Source organism: Sebastes fasciatus, chromosome 2, assembly GCF_043250625.1.
Source record: "Sebastes fasciatus isolate fSebFas1 chromosome 2, fSebFas1.pri, whole genome shotgun sequence".
NCBI lineage: Eukaryota > Metazoa > Chordata > Actinopteri > Perciformes > Sebastidae > Sebastes > Sebastes fasciatus.
Window position 1 is genome coordinate 33,458,823 of NC_133796.1, and position 13,437 is coordinate 33,472,259.

The 13,437-nt window shown below is 38.1% G+C and overlaps 1 protein-coding gene across 4 annotated transcripts in view; it reads left to right on the top strand.

Moving 5' to 3' along the window:
- map2k5 (mitogen-activated protein kinase kinase 5) overlaps positions 1 to 13,437 on the top strand; it is a 76,497-nt gene that overhangs the window by 32,507 nt on the left and 30,553 nt on the right. For all 4 annotated transcript variants that reach the window (XR_012592088.1, XR_012592089.1, XR_012592090.1 and 1 more), the window contains exons 15-19: positions 120 to 170; positions 1,216 to 1,287; positions 2,875 to 2,904; positions 10,163 to 10,189; positions 10,536 to 10,568. Coding sequence is in view for 1 of the 4 variants with exons in the window: in XM_074621250.1 (XP_074477351.1) it covers positions 120 to 170; positions 1,216 to 1,287; positions 2,875 to 2,904; positions 10,163 to 10,189; positions 10,536 to 10,568 (213 nt within the window). In the remaining 3 variants the exon portion in view is untranslated. The remainder of the gene's footprint in view (positions 1 to 119; positions 171 to 1,215; positions 1,288 to 2,874; positions 2,905 to 10,162; positions 10,190 to 10,535; positions 10,569 to 13,437) is intronic.

Genomic DNA, 13,437 nt, shown 5'->3' on the forward strand with positions numbered 1-13,437 from the left:
CTAAAAAAGTTATTTATAAGGGTTAAGGTAGCTTATGACAGTTATTTGAATAGTCTGAATTTATGTTGATATGCAGCATAATTATTTGCTTACCCACTGTTAATTAATTTCTCTTGCAGTTGGTGAATTCTATCGCCAAAACATACGTGGGAACTAACGCATACATGGCGGTGAGTGACCCCATAAATTCAGTCTCATGTTAAATAATTGTAAAGATGTACAACAAGTGAAGATATGAGTTAAGGCCTTTGCACACCAAGTCTGTATTTTTCGTCAGAAATTGTTGCACGTTTAAAAATAAATACGACCTCAAGTTGCTTCAATCTCGTTGACACACTGACTCATTTTTGGAACAGCAGGTTTTCTGCCAGTGTATTACAAGCCTAGGGGCTCGCTGGGCCTAAGTTGACTCCCCAGCAGGCCTAAACATTGCGGAATTATGTCTTTTTAAGATGTTTTTTAAACTAAAATGTGTTGTACAAGTAGCAAACTCCTTTAAGGAATAACAGCGTAGGTTGTGTGCTTAGCGAGTGTCTGTGTTTGCGGTCGAGAGAGAGAGGGAGCATGTGTGTGTGATGGACTGACAGCGAGTATGAAGATAACATTATAACTGTGAGCGTAGCAGTGCAGTGTGTGTACGGTTTAGGCTGTGAGTGAAGAAATGCAACAACTCCTCAAGACACAAGCCAAGTTCCCGTTAGCCCCAAAGTTAGCCGCAACTTCGGCCAAACGTCATCATCCAAGGTGGCATGATAAACAATCGTCTCCCACCTCAAAGCACTTTACTATAAAGGAATGAAAGAGAACAGAGATGCAGAATTTATAGATAGATTGTGGCAGGTGATTGCAGAACAGCTTGGAATCGGGGATGGTCGCAAAACAAAGGATGTAGGAAAGATCAGACAGTAGTGATTGTGCTCTAGGCAGCTAAAGGATAGCTTCTTGCTAATGTCATTCATTCATTAGCCCCGTTTGGGACCAGCGCTATCCATTGCACCCACGTAATTAATTCAGTTTTGTCTCGTATTGCGAATTTTCATAACGAAGAGAATAGTAAAAACGCATCGGACTCGGTGTGCAAGGTTTCTGTGCGTACCGATTTTTTTCGGATGACAAATTTAAAAAGCTCATTTGAAAAATATGGACTTGGTGTGCAGAGACATTTAGCCTCCAACTTTGTCTTTACAGTTTTTGATGTTTGTTTTTGCTCCACAGCCAGAAAGGATATCAGGAGAACAGTACGGTATCCACGCAGATGTCTGGAGTGTGGGAATCTCTTTCATGGAGGTGCGACAATGTATAAATGGCTTCACACTATAGCTGACATTTGTACACAGAAATGTGGGAATCTTATTAAGGGGACACTAAATTCTAGCAAGAGTGGTTCATTTATAGGGCTGGCCTTGACCACAAAAATTGATTGTTGATTTTATCTGTAAAACTGAATTTCTCCACAAAGAATCTCACAAAAGCACCACTTTAAATCTTGTGTTTACCAGAGATGTGCTCATAGGTTTCTTGGAAATAAGTCATTCGGCATAAAAAACGACTAATCCACTAAAGAAATCTTAGTCGACTAAGACCGAAACAACTGATTAGTCAACTAATCAACTAAGAGGGGGGCCCTATTCATTTATATTTTTATGTAATTACACCGTTATATGTATTTAGCCTAAGATGCATCAGTATCTGAGTGCTTGACTGACACCCCTCGTTTTAAGATAACGTTTTAATTTCAGCATCACGTTCCCTGGTCTCTTGTCCTCCCACTGACACTATTGATTCTCCATCTGTTTCTGTCCACAGCTCTCCCTCTGCAGCATTACAAATGATTTGGGCTTCTGCCTCGCCTTTGTTTGTCAATAATGTTTAATATCATTACAATTATAACAATAATAGATGAGCTCAGAGGGAAGGAGCCATGTCAAAATTATTGACATGATCTCTGTGTGATAAAGATGGAGTTGAATAGCAGTGGACCCCGCTGGCCCTGTTCTCTTCATCTCTAGCTGTGGATGTGTGCATTAAGCTAAATGAAATGGCTTCCAGTCCCACTCAATTTGGATTGATCTTTAGCCTACTAGTTGGTCTATTTATGTTCAAGGAAAGACCGTGAGCATTTTGACGTTTTAATAACGTAATGTTGCCAATAAGCCGCCCTTGACCAAGATGAAAAATGCCCACCCCAAGTGAATTGCCAAATGTCAGGGAGAGCTGTCACCCAACCCCCCCAGCAGCCAAAATAACGCACATTACATACAACCGTCCCACAATCCTGTCCTGCTTCTCTTTATCCCTCTATCTTGTTCTCTGCGGGTGGTAATCGTGGGGGGGTTATTAACTAATAGCTGATGTTGTTTGATGAGGAAGTGTTATCAGCAGGTGGGCACTAAGCTTACCTCAAAGACAGAAAGTCTCCAGTTCTGCACGCATCAGTGGCTTTAGCAGCATTTTCCTTCTGTGTCTTCAATTCCATGTCATTAAGACACTGGCAATGGAAAGGCATGTATACATTAATGCCATATATAATTATATATCTTAGGGCTGTCAAAGTTAATACAATAATAACGAGTTAAAGAAAATTTGTTTTTTAACGCCACTTATTTCTTTAATGCATTACCTTGCGATTTTTAGGTTGTAGCGGGCTCGGTTTTAAGGCTAGAGTAAAGATACTGACATCATATGAAACTAGAAAACCCGAGGAATCCATTGGTACATCTATGTCATATTAGCTTTTTGCGAAGGAGGCTAAATAACGCTCTAAACTTACGCAACATTTTGAACCTCTTGAAGTATGTTTTTATTATTTCAAATGTCTCTTGAAGAATCCAAGAATATCCTGTAGCTCTTATTATTTCTCTCTTCTTTACACAGTTGGCGCTTGGCATGTTCCCCTATCCACAGGTGAGTCATTCATTTATTTATATTTTAGGCTAATTATTTTTAATCAGTCTCCACCTAAAAATATCAAAATTTTTTAAAAGGTATTTGACTGTGAGGATTCATGTTGCAAGAAAATCACTATTAGTTTCCAGTAGTAACAATGTTCCCAGTAGTGAAACTACTGTTTGTTTGTTTGTTTGTTTGTTTGTTTGTTTGTTTGTTTGTTTGTTTGTTTGTTTGGGGGGTATTTTGCTTCTTTTTTTTTAAGATCAGAATTTGTAACACATTTTGTATTATTCTTTTTTTTATTTTTTTTATTAGATTTTCAAAGAAGATTTAATAAGATCTATATTCATTTCTAGATTAGTTGTTCAGTATTGATATACGACTTTAAATGTATAAATCTACTGTTTAGGTTCAGTTCTCCCCCCCCCCCCCCCCCTCATTACGCTAAGTTAAAATCCTGCTCAAATGTAATTGCCGACCTCCGTAGTGACTTCCCAATCCCATCAAGTCTTAATTAGCCCTTTAAGATGGGTTTATCTCACTAATCCCTAGCAGAGCACTCTAAACATGGTTACCTCCTGGCCGCCTGCCTTCATGAAATGTGAAGGGACATGTTTTATCTAATGAAGAGTTTGTCCTTAAAATTACAGTTTGATTGTGTGAAAATTATGTTATTTTTACAACAGAAATATTGTGGTTTTTAATTTCTATTTTAACATATGGACACTAGCTACAACTTTTTCTACTACTACTAGTACTTTTTTTTACTCACTTTTTTGATTAACAAGGAAAATAAGTCTTGACAATGTTCTGCGTGTTGGCACATTTGATCATTATCTGTGTAATCATCCTGCGGGCTTAATGTATGCAACACTTGGACCGCTCCGTCAGTCAAATGAAACTTCATTGTGGTTGATTAAAGAAGCAGAGTGTGATGTAACCACCACTGCACTATCTGCCTGGGGATTGCCTAATTGACTGCTTCCTTTCACTATGCCAACTCTCCTTCCCGGGAAAGAGTAAAACAATTTACTAAACGTAGGAGTTGAAAGTCATATGAAACTTAAAATCTCAGCATCTTTGCATTAAAATTAGGGCTGTCAAAGTTAATGCATTAATAGAGTATGGTCTAGACCTGCTCTATATGAAAAGCGTCTTGAGATAACTTATGATATGATTTGATGCTATATAAAAATAGATTGAACTAAATTGAATTTAATTAATAACGCGTTAACGTAAATTTGTTTTAACGGCACTAATTTCTTTAACGCATTGACGCAAATTGTGATTTTTAGGTTGTAGTGGGCTCAGTTTTAAAGCTGGAGTGAAGATACTGACATCATATGTAACTGGAAAACCCGAGGAATTCATTAGTACCAAACATGTCATACTAGCTTATCGTGAAGGAGGCCAAATAACACTCCAAACTTGCCCTAAGTTTTGGTGAGGAAAAACTGAAATGGCCATTTTCAAAGGGGTCCCTTGACCTCTGACCTCAAGATATGTTAATGAAAATGGGTTCTATGGGTACCCACGAGTCTCCCCTTTACAGACATGTCCACTTTGTGATAATCACATGCACTTTGGGGCAAGTCATAGTCAAGTCAGCACACTGACACACTGACAGCTGTTGTGGCCTGTTGGGCTGCAGTTTGACATGTTATGATTTAAGCATATTTTTATACTAAATGCAGTACCTGTGAGGGTTTATGGACAATATTTGTCATTGTTTTGTGTTGTTAATTGATATCCAATAATAAATACAGTACATACATTTGCATAAAGCAGCATATTTGCCCACTCCCATGTTGATGAGAGTATTAAATACTTGACAAATCTCCCTTTAAGGTACATTTTGAATAGTTAAAAAATGTGGGATTAATTTGCAATTAATCGTGATTAAATATTTTAATCGATCGACAGCCCTAATTAAAATTAACTAAAATTTCTTTTGGGCCATAAGGGTTTTGGGTGTTTGTGTCGGTTACCTCTGCTTGAAAATGTTATTTATTATGTGCTGAGAGAAACCCAAATGTGTTTTTTCAAGGATTAATTCAGCACGTAGCTGCGTACTTCCACAGTGAACAGCCGTCTGTGAGACAGATTACTGTCGTGATGCAGCTATTCACTTGTTTTCCGTGTTGATCATTAATTCTTGAGCCATGATGAAAAGCATATTCAAGCCTTTGTGCAAGGGAGCAAAGGTGTGTTTATACGGCACTTAAATTGTTTAGTGATGTAAATGTCACACAGTGATCAATCTGTGTGTCTACTTGTGTGGATTGTGTGTGTGACTACAGCCTCGGGCATGTCTGATTTTAGAGGGCTGTTCCTTCATTTAATGCTTCCATTATCATGTTAATTGTTGGTGTATTTTTGCAAATGAACGGCATTTTAATCTACCCTCATCGATAGAAACGGGGTAGACAAAATATTCGAAACACCCTCTCAGTTTATAGTTTAGGCTCTCCGCTGTCACGCAGCGTTCCTCCTCTCAGTGTTAATTTTCCCCTAACTCCATATGGTACTGCAGACAGTTCACCTGCAGGCTGTAGCAGAGCGGTGTGGCGAGAGCGCTCGGATCCAGCTCGTCAGGCGCAGCCAGCCAAAGTCCTCGGGCCTAAGCTGTCATTTTTGCAGACGCTGGCACAGCTGTCTGTGCAGAAACCCCTGCTACACTTCACAGAGAACATTTTAGTGCATACTGAGGGAGAGAAGTTGGAGATGCTGAGAGAGAGAGAGAGAATCAGTGAGTTTCCACTGTAGACTAGTGGAAGGTTGCGAGTTGTTAAAGTTGAATTTGGCTCTGAGGTGATCATGATTCGCACTTTTGCTAAGCCAATTTTAGCATCGTTTGGGGTCTTTTATTCAGCCTTACATTCTGAGGAAGTGTGTGTGTTTGCCAGTTGCTTTTCATTTGTGGTTGGTTGATGCATTATCCCTCATTCATTCTTTTGTGTATGCACGCACAGTGGAATCATCACCTCATGTTCGTCATGATTAGAGATGGTCTCTTTAATTCCACTTCACCACATGTCGGGATTCATTTGCGTCCTTTGTCAGGAGTTAATGGAGTTTTTGCACGGCTCGCTCTGAAAGTCTTTGAAGACACCAGACCTGATGTGATGTGTATACAGCCGCCAGCGCTATTGCTTCTGATTGATTTGTTTGCTCCGTGGTTGTTTTTGTTTCTCCGTATTTTGTCATATTTTCTCAAATTTGAATGAATATTTGGATGAAATACCATGTCAGTTATTTGTGCGCATGTTTCAGGAGCTTCCATTACACATCACTGCATCCATCAAACAGCACAGACGCTTTCCCTGTCTTACTTTCTTTCTTCCTCTCAATTGGAAAGAAAATGGTATCGTAGTGCTCTGTACTGTGTCAGTAATTTTTCAGCACCCTATGCCAGCTCCAAACTCTTTTATACTTTTCTTGGTCACATGTCCCCTTTAAGAAATTAGTTAGTGTATTAGGCTTCCCTTAGTCTTTAGATTACTTAACAAATGATGTGAAACAATATTGACCCTTCCTTCTCAATCTTAAGTATGTAAAGCCTCACTACATCTTTCACTATTTATTGCCATGATAATTATAGTCACCAAAACACTTTGAATAATGCACAATGTCTGCATAACCTTGTATTTGGCTTCCTTATACAGCTGATTAACCCTCTGAGACCCACAATAGAGACGTTTTTGTCTTTTTTAGGGGGGTACAGGGAGTCTTTAGGGGGAGATAGCAGGTCAACAGTAGATGTCACATAGAAGTGGTGTACATCATCTAAAAGCTGGGAACATGAAGATTAATTTGAGATGCAGCTCAAAGTTGCTCTAGTCATATATCAGAAATAAACATGAAGATAAATTGTGAAAGTGTAGAAGGGCTTAGAACATTATGATAGAAGTATATGATGGCCATCCCCATGTTCTATTATGTCTCATAAATTGTTGAAGCAATTTTTGGGTTGATAACATTTGTTACAAAGATTTGGTGCTAAATTTAACCATTTTTTACCACTCGAGAATTAATAAAAATGATCAAAAATCCCTCCAAAATACAACATTATATAATAATATTCAAACACACCATTTTAGTTAGTAATAGGCGAAAAAATAACACATTTACTGTATTAAAAAAACTGCATTGTTGGCATGTCTGTAAAGGGGAGAGTCGTGGGTACCCATAGAACCCATTTTCATTCACATATCTTGAGGTCAGAGGTCAAGGGACCCCTTTAAAAATGGCCATGCCAGTTTTTCCTTGCCAAAAAGGAGGTTAGTAATAGGTATTTTTTAAGGTGTAAAATGACTTTGCTATAACTTATTTTATTACAAATCAAACCGATGATGCAAATCTAAATTTACCACTTAGTGAATGAAAGTTGAGCAGTATTGAAGCTTTTGGCTAAGAATGAAATATTTTCAGTGTGGAGGAAATCAGAGCATAATCTCAGAGTAGATCTCAGGCTAACAGAGTGACAGAGTTGTTGTTGACCTGACAGTAAAGAAAAGAACAGAGAAAACGACCTTTCACCTTTTCCCCTATTCTTATATTTATATCTCCATGTTGCCAGAGTGGACTGCACTTGCCCATAACCAAGACATGCATGTTAGTCTTTAGAAAGTCTTGTTAGAAACAGACGGTTTTGATCACAAAGGGAGCCTTTGGTAGGAGTTTTCTGAGTCCTTACCTTTGAAGAAATATCTTTTGAAATTCTTAAGGAGGGAACCAGCCATCTGATCTTTTAGAAGTGTTTATTGAGTTGCTCTTGAAAGGAACAGAAATCATTTGACATCTAAAAATGTTGACTTCTTATTATCACGCCGAGCCCGCTGTGATATTTTCAAATAACTGAAAAAGCTTGATGTGGCTCACAAATCGTAACAAAGCCACATGTAACAGAGACACAAGAAGCTGATGTTCTACACAACTACAGTCGTTATTTAGTGATACACACACAGTTATATACAGTACACTCCTACACAGTCCTGTCGGATGTGGATCCCTTCCCACCTTCTGCAGCAAACACAACATCCTTGCTTGTCAAACATCAATTTACTTGTTCTTCTTAGATCCGGTTTCAGAAGGACATGTGAAGAAATGCATTATTGGAAAGTCTTTTTAAGTATAAATGTCATATTAAACAATGTTCCCCTCAGGATGAACATGCAGATAATGATATGTCTAACAGATAATCAACCCACAGTGATGAGAGACCGTAAAGAGGGAGGGATAGGGAGGTATTGTAAAAGCTCTCCTTTTGAGATGTGGTCAAGCTACCTAATACAAGAAGAATAAATGCTCAATTATGCTTGAATAAGTTAGTCTCCCACTATCCAATTTCAACCCCTGGAGCAGCACGCAATTTTGTCCTAGTAATTATTTCTGAACAAATTAGTTTTCCATAGTTGCCTTTAATGTGTCTGAATCAGGCAAAACTGGATATAGAGGCAGTTTAGGAGTCTCTTGGTATTTGCAGAGTGTGAAAACCTGTATTTAATTGAGTGAATCAATAAGTGCTCTAATGCACTGTCAAAAGAGCCAGAGAAATGAGCAATTTATTTACCAAACATTCTTAGACATTTAGCTGAGCCTAGGTTTCAGGCCTTAGGCTATATCATTTAGTCTATATGATGAAGTTATAAATTTGGGTTTTTGGAGATTAAAACGGATTGTGCTGTTGAAATGAACCCTGGGGGGGGGTTAAGTACGAAAACTAAATGCTTTCTATAGTTTCACTGCATTGTCACTTCCGCGAGACAACCCAGGCATAAATATTGTTTTTCATGCACTGGTCAATTTTGAGATTTTGCCTATTTTGCTTCCATGACATGTCATCTTTCAGACTAGTGTAAAGAAAACATCCAAAATACACATTTAAGTGTTTATTTTACTACTTTGTCTATTTGCGTCTGTAGATTTATCTTATATTCACTAAAAATTAACGTTAGATAATGCCTCATTTGCATATTTAAACATAAAATTTCAGAAAACTTGTAATGCAAAAAATAATTGTCTTAATTTAAGTAATCAACTTGAGAAATTCCATGGTGATATCTATTAGTTTTTTTTTACTCTATTCACCTGTAGTGTTTTGCAAAATGTATGGAATTTTACAATACATATCTTTATAGGTTTTTCTCAGACTCTGAGCCAGAAATCTCCACTTCAGTAGCACTCGTACACCAAACTTTCCAGTTTCATTCCTATCTATATTCTGAAGGTTTTTACCCAAGGGTTTTTTTCATATACCATTCATAGCCAGATTTATATAACATTGTATTCCTAAAAACATGGCAAAATTGGATTTTTTTTGTATGGCTGTTGACAATATTTTCTGATTTATAGAGTGATAAAAAGAGATATCTAAAATTCCCTCTGTAAAAACCTTTGAGTTTAATATGTCAACAAAGTGAAACAAGAATTTTGAACCTGACTTTATCCAATGTTCAGATTTCCATTCTGGAAATGTATGCAAATTAGCACATATTTAATAAGATAATGCATCATTTGCATATTTAAACATACAATTTCAGAAAACTTGTAATACCAAAAAAATGCTTTTAATGTAAGTAATCAACTGGGGAAGTTTCATAGTGGTATCTATTAGTTAAAACAATTTACCCTATTCACCACGGGTGGCTATGTTTGGATCTTCCAAATTAAAAATTCCTATTCAAGCTCATAATATTTCCTTTCATAGGTTTTGATTGTGATCTTAGAAAGTATATTTAGTAAGTCAAATAAGTATGGAATATCTTAGATGTCTGTTTCTATATGTTGTTTGCCTCAAGACTAGTTATTTGGAGGGTTTTTTTTCTGCACCTTCAGAGATCCTCTTAAATCCCTTTTTTCCCTGTAACCTTATTGTCATTATGTATGTAGGTAGCTCACCATGTCGTAGTCTGTTTATTGTCAGTGTTGCACCTGTGAAATCGACACAATGAGCATGCTCATTACAAAGCTTGCTCATAGTGTTTCTAACAGTTATCCCAGCACATCTAGATAACCTGGAGGGTATGAATAAAGTACTACTCTGAAAATTAGCATTAGTGGATCTCTTACCCCCATTCTCCACAAATGAGAACAAGGCCATTAACATTTGTGTGTTTTCATTATGTAAATGGTGTTAGCGCATACTCACAAATTGCCAACAGGAAAGCAATAATTTTCTCCTAGTGATCATAATGTGTCCAAGTGCATCGTCTTGATTATGACACGCTAATTACATATTGCCTCGTCCCCTCTTCTCTGTCTTGCCCTACAGATTCAGAAAAACCAAGGATCTTTAATGGTAAGTTTTATTGCACTAGAATAGGGAGAAAGAAGAAAATAGAGGTCTCCCACACTATAGTCTGTTACTCTTGGTTGGCTCTCTCATTTGAAAAAACACTCAAATTGCATTTTTACAGTGAAATATTAGATCATGCTTAAACTGCTGGTATTACATTAGGTGCCATTATGGAATAATAAAAACATGCAGGAGCTGAAGGATTGCTTTGCCTGAGCTCGCTGCGTTTGATTAATCTAAGTAGATACTTTTTTTTATCACACTATTGATTTTCCCTATTGCCAAGAAATTCCATGTAGGCTGACGTTGTTTGTTTTTTTTTCATCTCGCTGTGTCTCTCCTCTTCCAGCCTCTCCAGTTACTGCAATGCATCGTTGATGAGGTGAGTCGTCGTCTTATGTGCTTTTGCATCTAAAGTCAGTCCTAATGGCCCGGAAAGCTTATATTTTGTTTCCTAATGAAGCAAACCACTCAGGCGGCTTTGCTCCCCATTCACTCAACCCTTCACCCTATGCAACTGCCTCAGGCAACACACATATGCACACGCACATTACTGTAGAGGTTGGACCTGTCATGAGTGACACACACACACACACACACACACACACAAAACACACACGTACAGCATCACAGCTCTGAATTCTGTGAACTAGAGCCAATACCAAAGCATTTGTTTAAGCAGGACTATTGTTATGACTGCACTGGGTGTTTGTTTCTATATAAAAAGGCCTAACACAGATTTAAAGAGACTGATAATGACACATGAACACTGAAGACCACAATGAGTACGTAGCCATCTAATAAGTAACATCTTTTTTTAAATCCACAATATACACACAACATATAACCTAGTGGTGCAATGGGTCATCAAGCCCACTGCTCGGTTTGTATTGTGGTCTTTGGGTTTGGTTTGTTTTGCACATAGAGAGCTCCAGGGATGATGTATTTTTGTAGGCCAACAGGAAGTTAGCATCGCCCTGGGTTCCCTCGACAAAAAGACAATGGGATTTTTCCATTGGGTTTTGGATTATTGCAGAAAATAAGCTCTGTGGCAAACAAACGTTTATGATACCAACACGTTTTGTTCAGCAAGATAATCTCCACAAATGCACATCACTTTTATGATTTTTGAAGCGTGTATGCAATCGCCAGCAGTAGAAAGCTAACGTTAGGCTATAAATTAACTACACCGCGGTCGCATGAGCACGAGTATACACAACGAGGCTGTAAAAGTCTCATTTAGCCACGTCTTAGCAACCACGTTTTTTAAGACACATAAAGGCTTCAATATTCACAAGAGGGATATTTATTGATGTATTTTATGTCGTAGAACAAAACGTTAAAATCTCTTAAGTTTGTGTTAACCACAGACCTTATTTCAGGCATCTAACCAAAAGCCCATTCAAAACACCCATTGACTTCCAGACAAGGGAACCGGACGTGCTAAAATGCTAACTCCCGGGTTTTAGGACTCATTCCTCTATTCTCTCTATTAAGGAGAAGAAAAGCATAACCATTTCTAATGTGTTTGAACACCCAAATATTTAAATAGATAGACTGATTGATAGTAATGAACGATATTTCTATATTATATGAAGCCATAACACTGATTTTACACATGAAATGAGACGGACTACTTATTGGTCAAGTAGGCCTACGTTCAGATATTTGCCTCTTCTATGTCTCTGGCACCTCGTCAAATTAGCAGGCCTGTATTTAATAGTGGTGCAACAGTTCAACGAGCTCACGGTTTGGTTTATGCAGTCATTGAATGGTTTCGTTTTTTATGGTTCGGATTTGCATTCCTAAAATAAACATACATGTGTATAAAAGCAACAGTCAGACTGTACAAAAACAAAAAAGTGAATATGCAAAAAAACTAAGATGGACAAACAGACAAAAAAAAGTTGACATACAACATATCTATCAACTCTTTAAAAACAGATGGCCCTTTTGTTGTTTGAATTTTAACCCTCCATCTTTCATTCAATCTCTTCCACTTTTCAACGATGTCACAGTTCCAAGCTTGTAATTGATTTTAACACTGGCTATAACCCAAACTTAGACAAATCTCATCATATAAAAATAGACAGAGTAGTGGCACATTACAGAATATGATGAAAGTGATGTCTGCTGTATTTATGACTTTTTATCACAAGTTTGACTGACCTGATAATGAAGTGATCTCATGTCACCTCTCTTTTTCCTCACACACACAGTTTTCTTGATGTATGGACATGCAAATGTATTATGTCTGTAAGCTCACACTGCTTATTCTTTCATCAGAAGCAGTAATCACAACCTTTCCCTCCTCTCTTTTTTTTTTTAACTTTTTTGCTGACAATGCCACAACACCTCTGCAGCCTAAACCAGCCCCCCAAACCTCACCACCAGCTATATCACACATTGAACCTACAATGTCACTTGTCCTTAACTGCCTATAGATTTGGCCTTAATTAATAATTAAATGCTTTTGGTTGTAATGGATTGACCCGGGCTGAACTGTTCATTAGTCAGCGAGACAGAGGCATCACTCAAAACTATTTTTCCTGTGCCTTGTCCTGTTCCTCCCCTTGAGGCGAGAGAACGTTTATGTTGTCCCCAGCGAGCCAGCACTGCCTTACTGTCCCAGCTAATGCAGTGCTTTGGAGGAAGAGACAAGAGGATAAGCATTCTTTAGAAAGATGAAGTTGCTCAGAGAGAATATAAAGGTTGAGGACTGCACTAGAGTGAGGACGTATATACAGTTCAATGTGCAGTACAATAACCAGAGAAGTGCTCTATCTTAAGGACTTTTCAGACGAGGCGCGACACTCCACCTGCATACTCGATTGTATCTGCAGGGTCTGACTGCTCTCCTCATGTGAATGGACAGGCAGCCAAGCTCTCCAAGAGGATACGCCAGGTGCTATGCGTGGCAACCATGCAAATGGCTTCTGTGCACTAGTATCCCCGCCGATATAACGGCTGTGTGGCGTATCATAAATCCATAATCACAGCTCGATTTGTTGACACATGTGGCAATCTTAGGCTTTAATTCCAACCACAGACTGTTATTGTTGATAGCTACGGTTAGCTAAATTAGCATTGTTGCTAAAACAACTAGCCTATGTAACACTACTTGATACATCCAGTCTTGTGCCAATGCTCTGTCATGCGAAATCCCTCCTGTTTATGTCCCGAAAACAGTTATATATTTCAGGGAACTCCCAAACGGCAAGGATCAGTCTCTTGTTCATTAATTTACACCG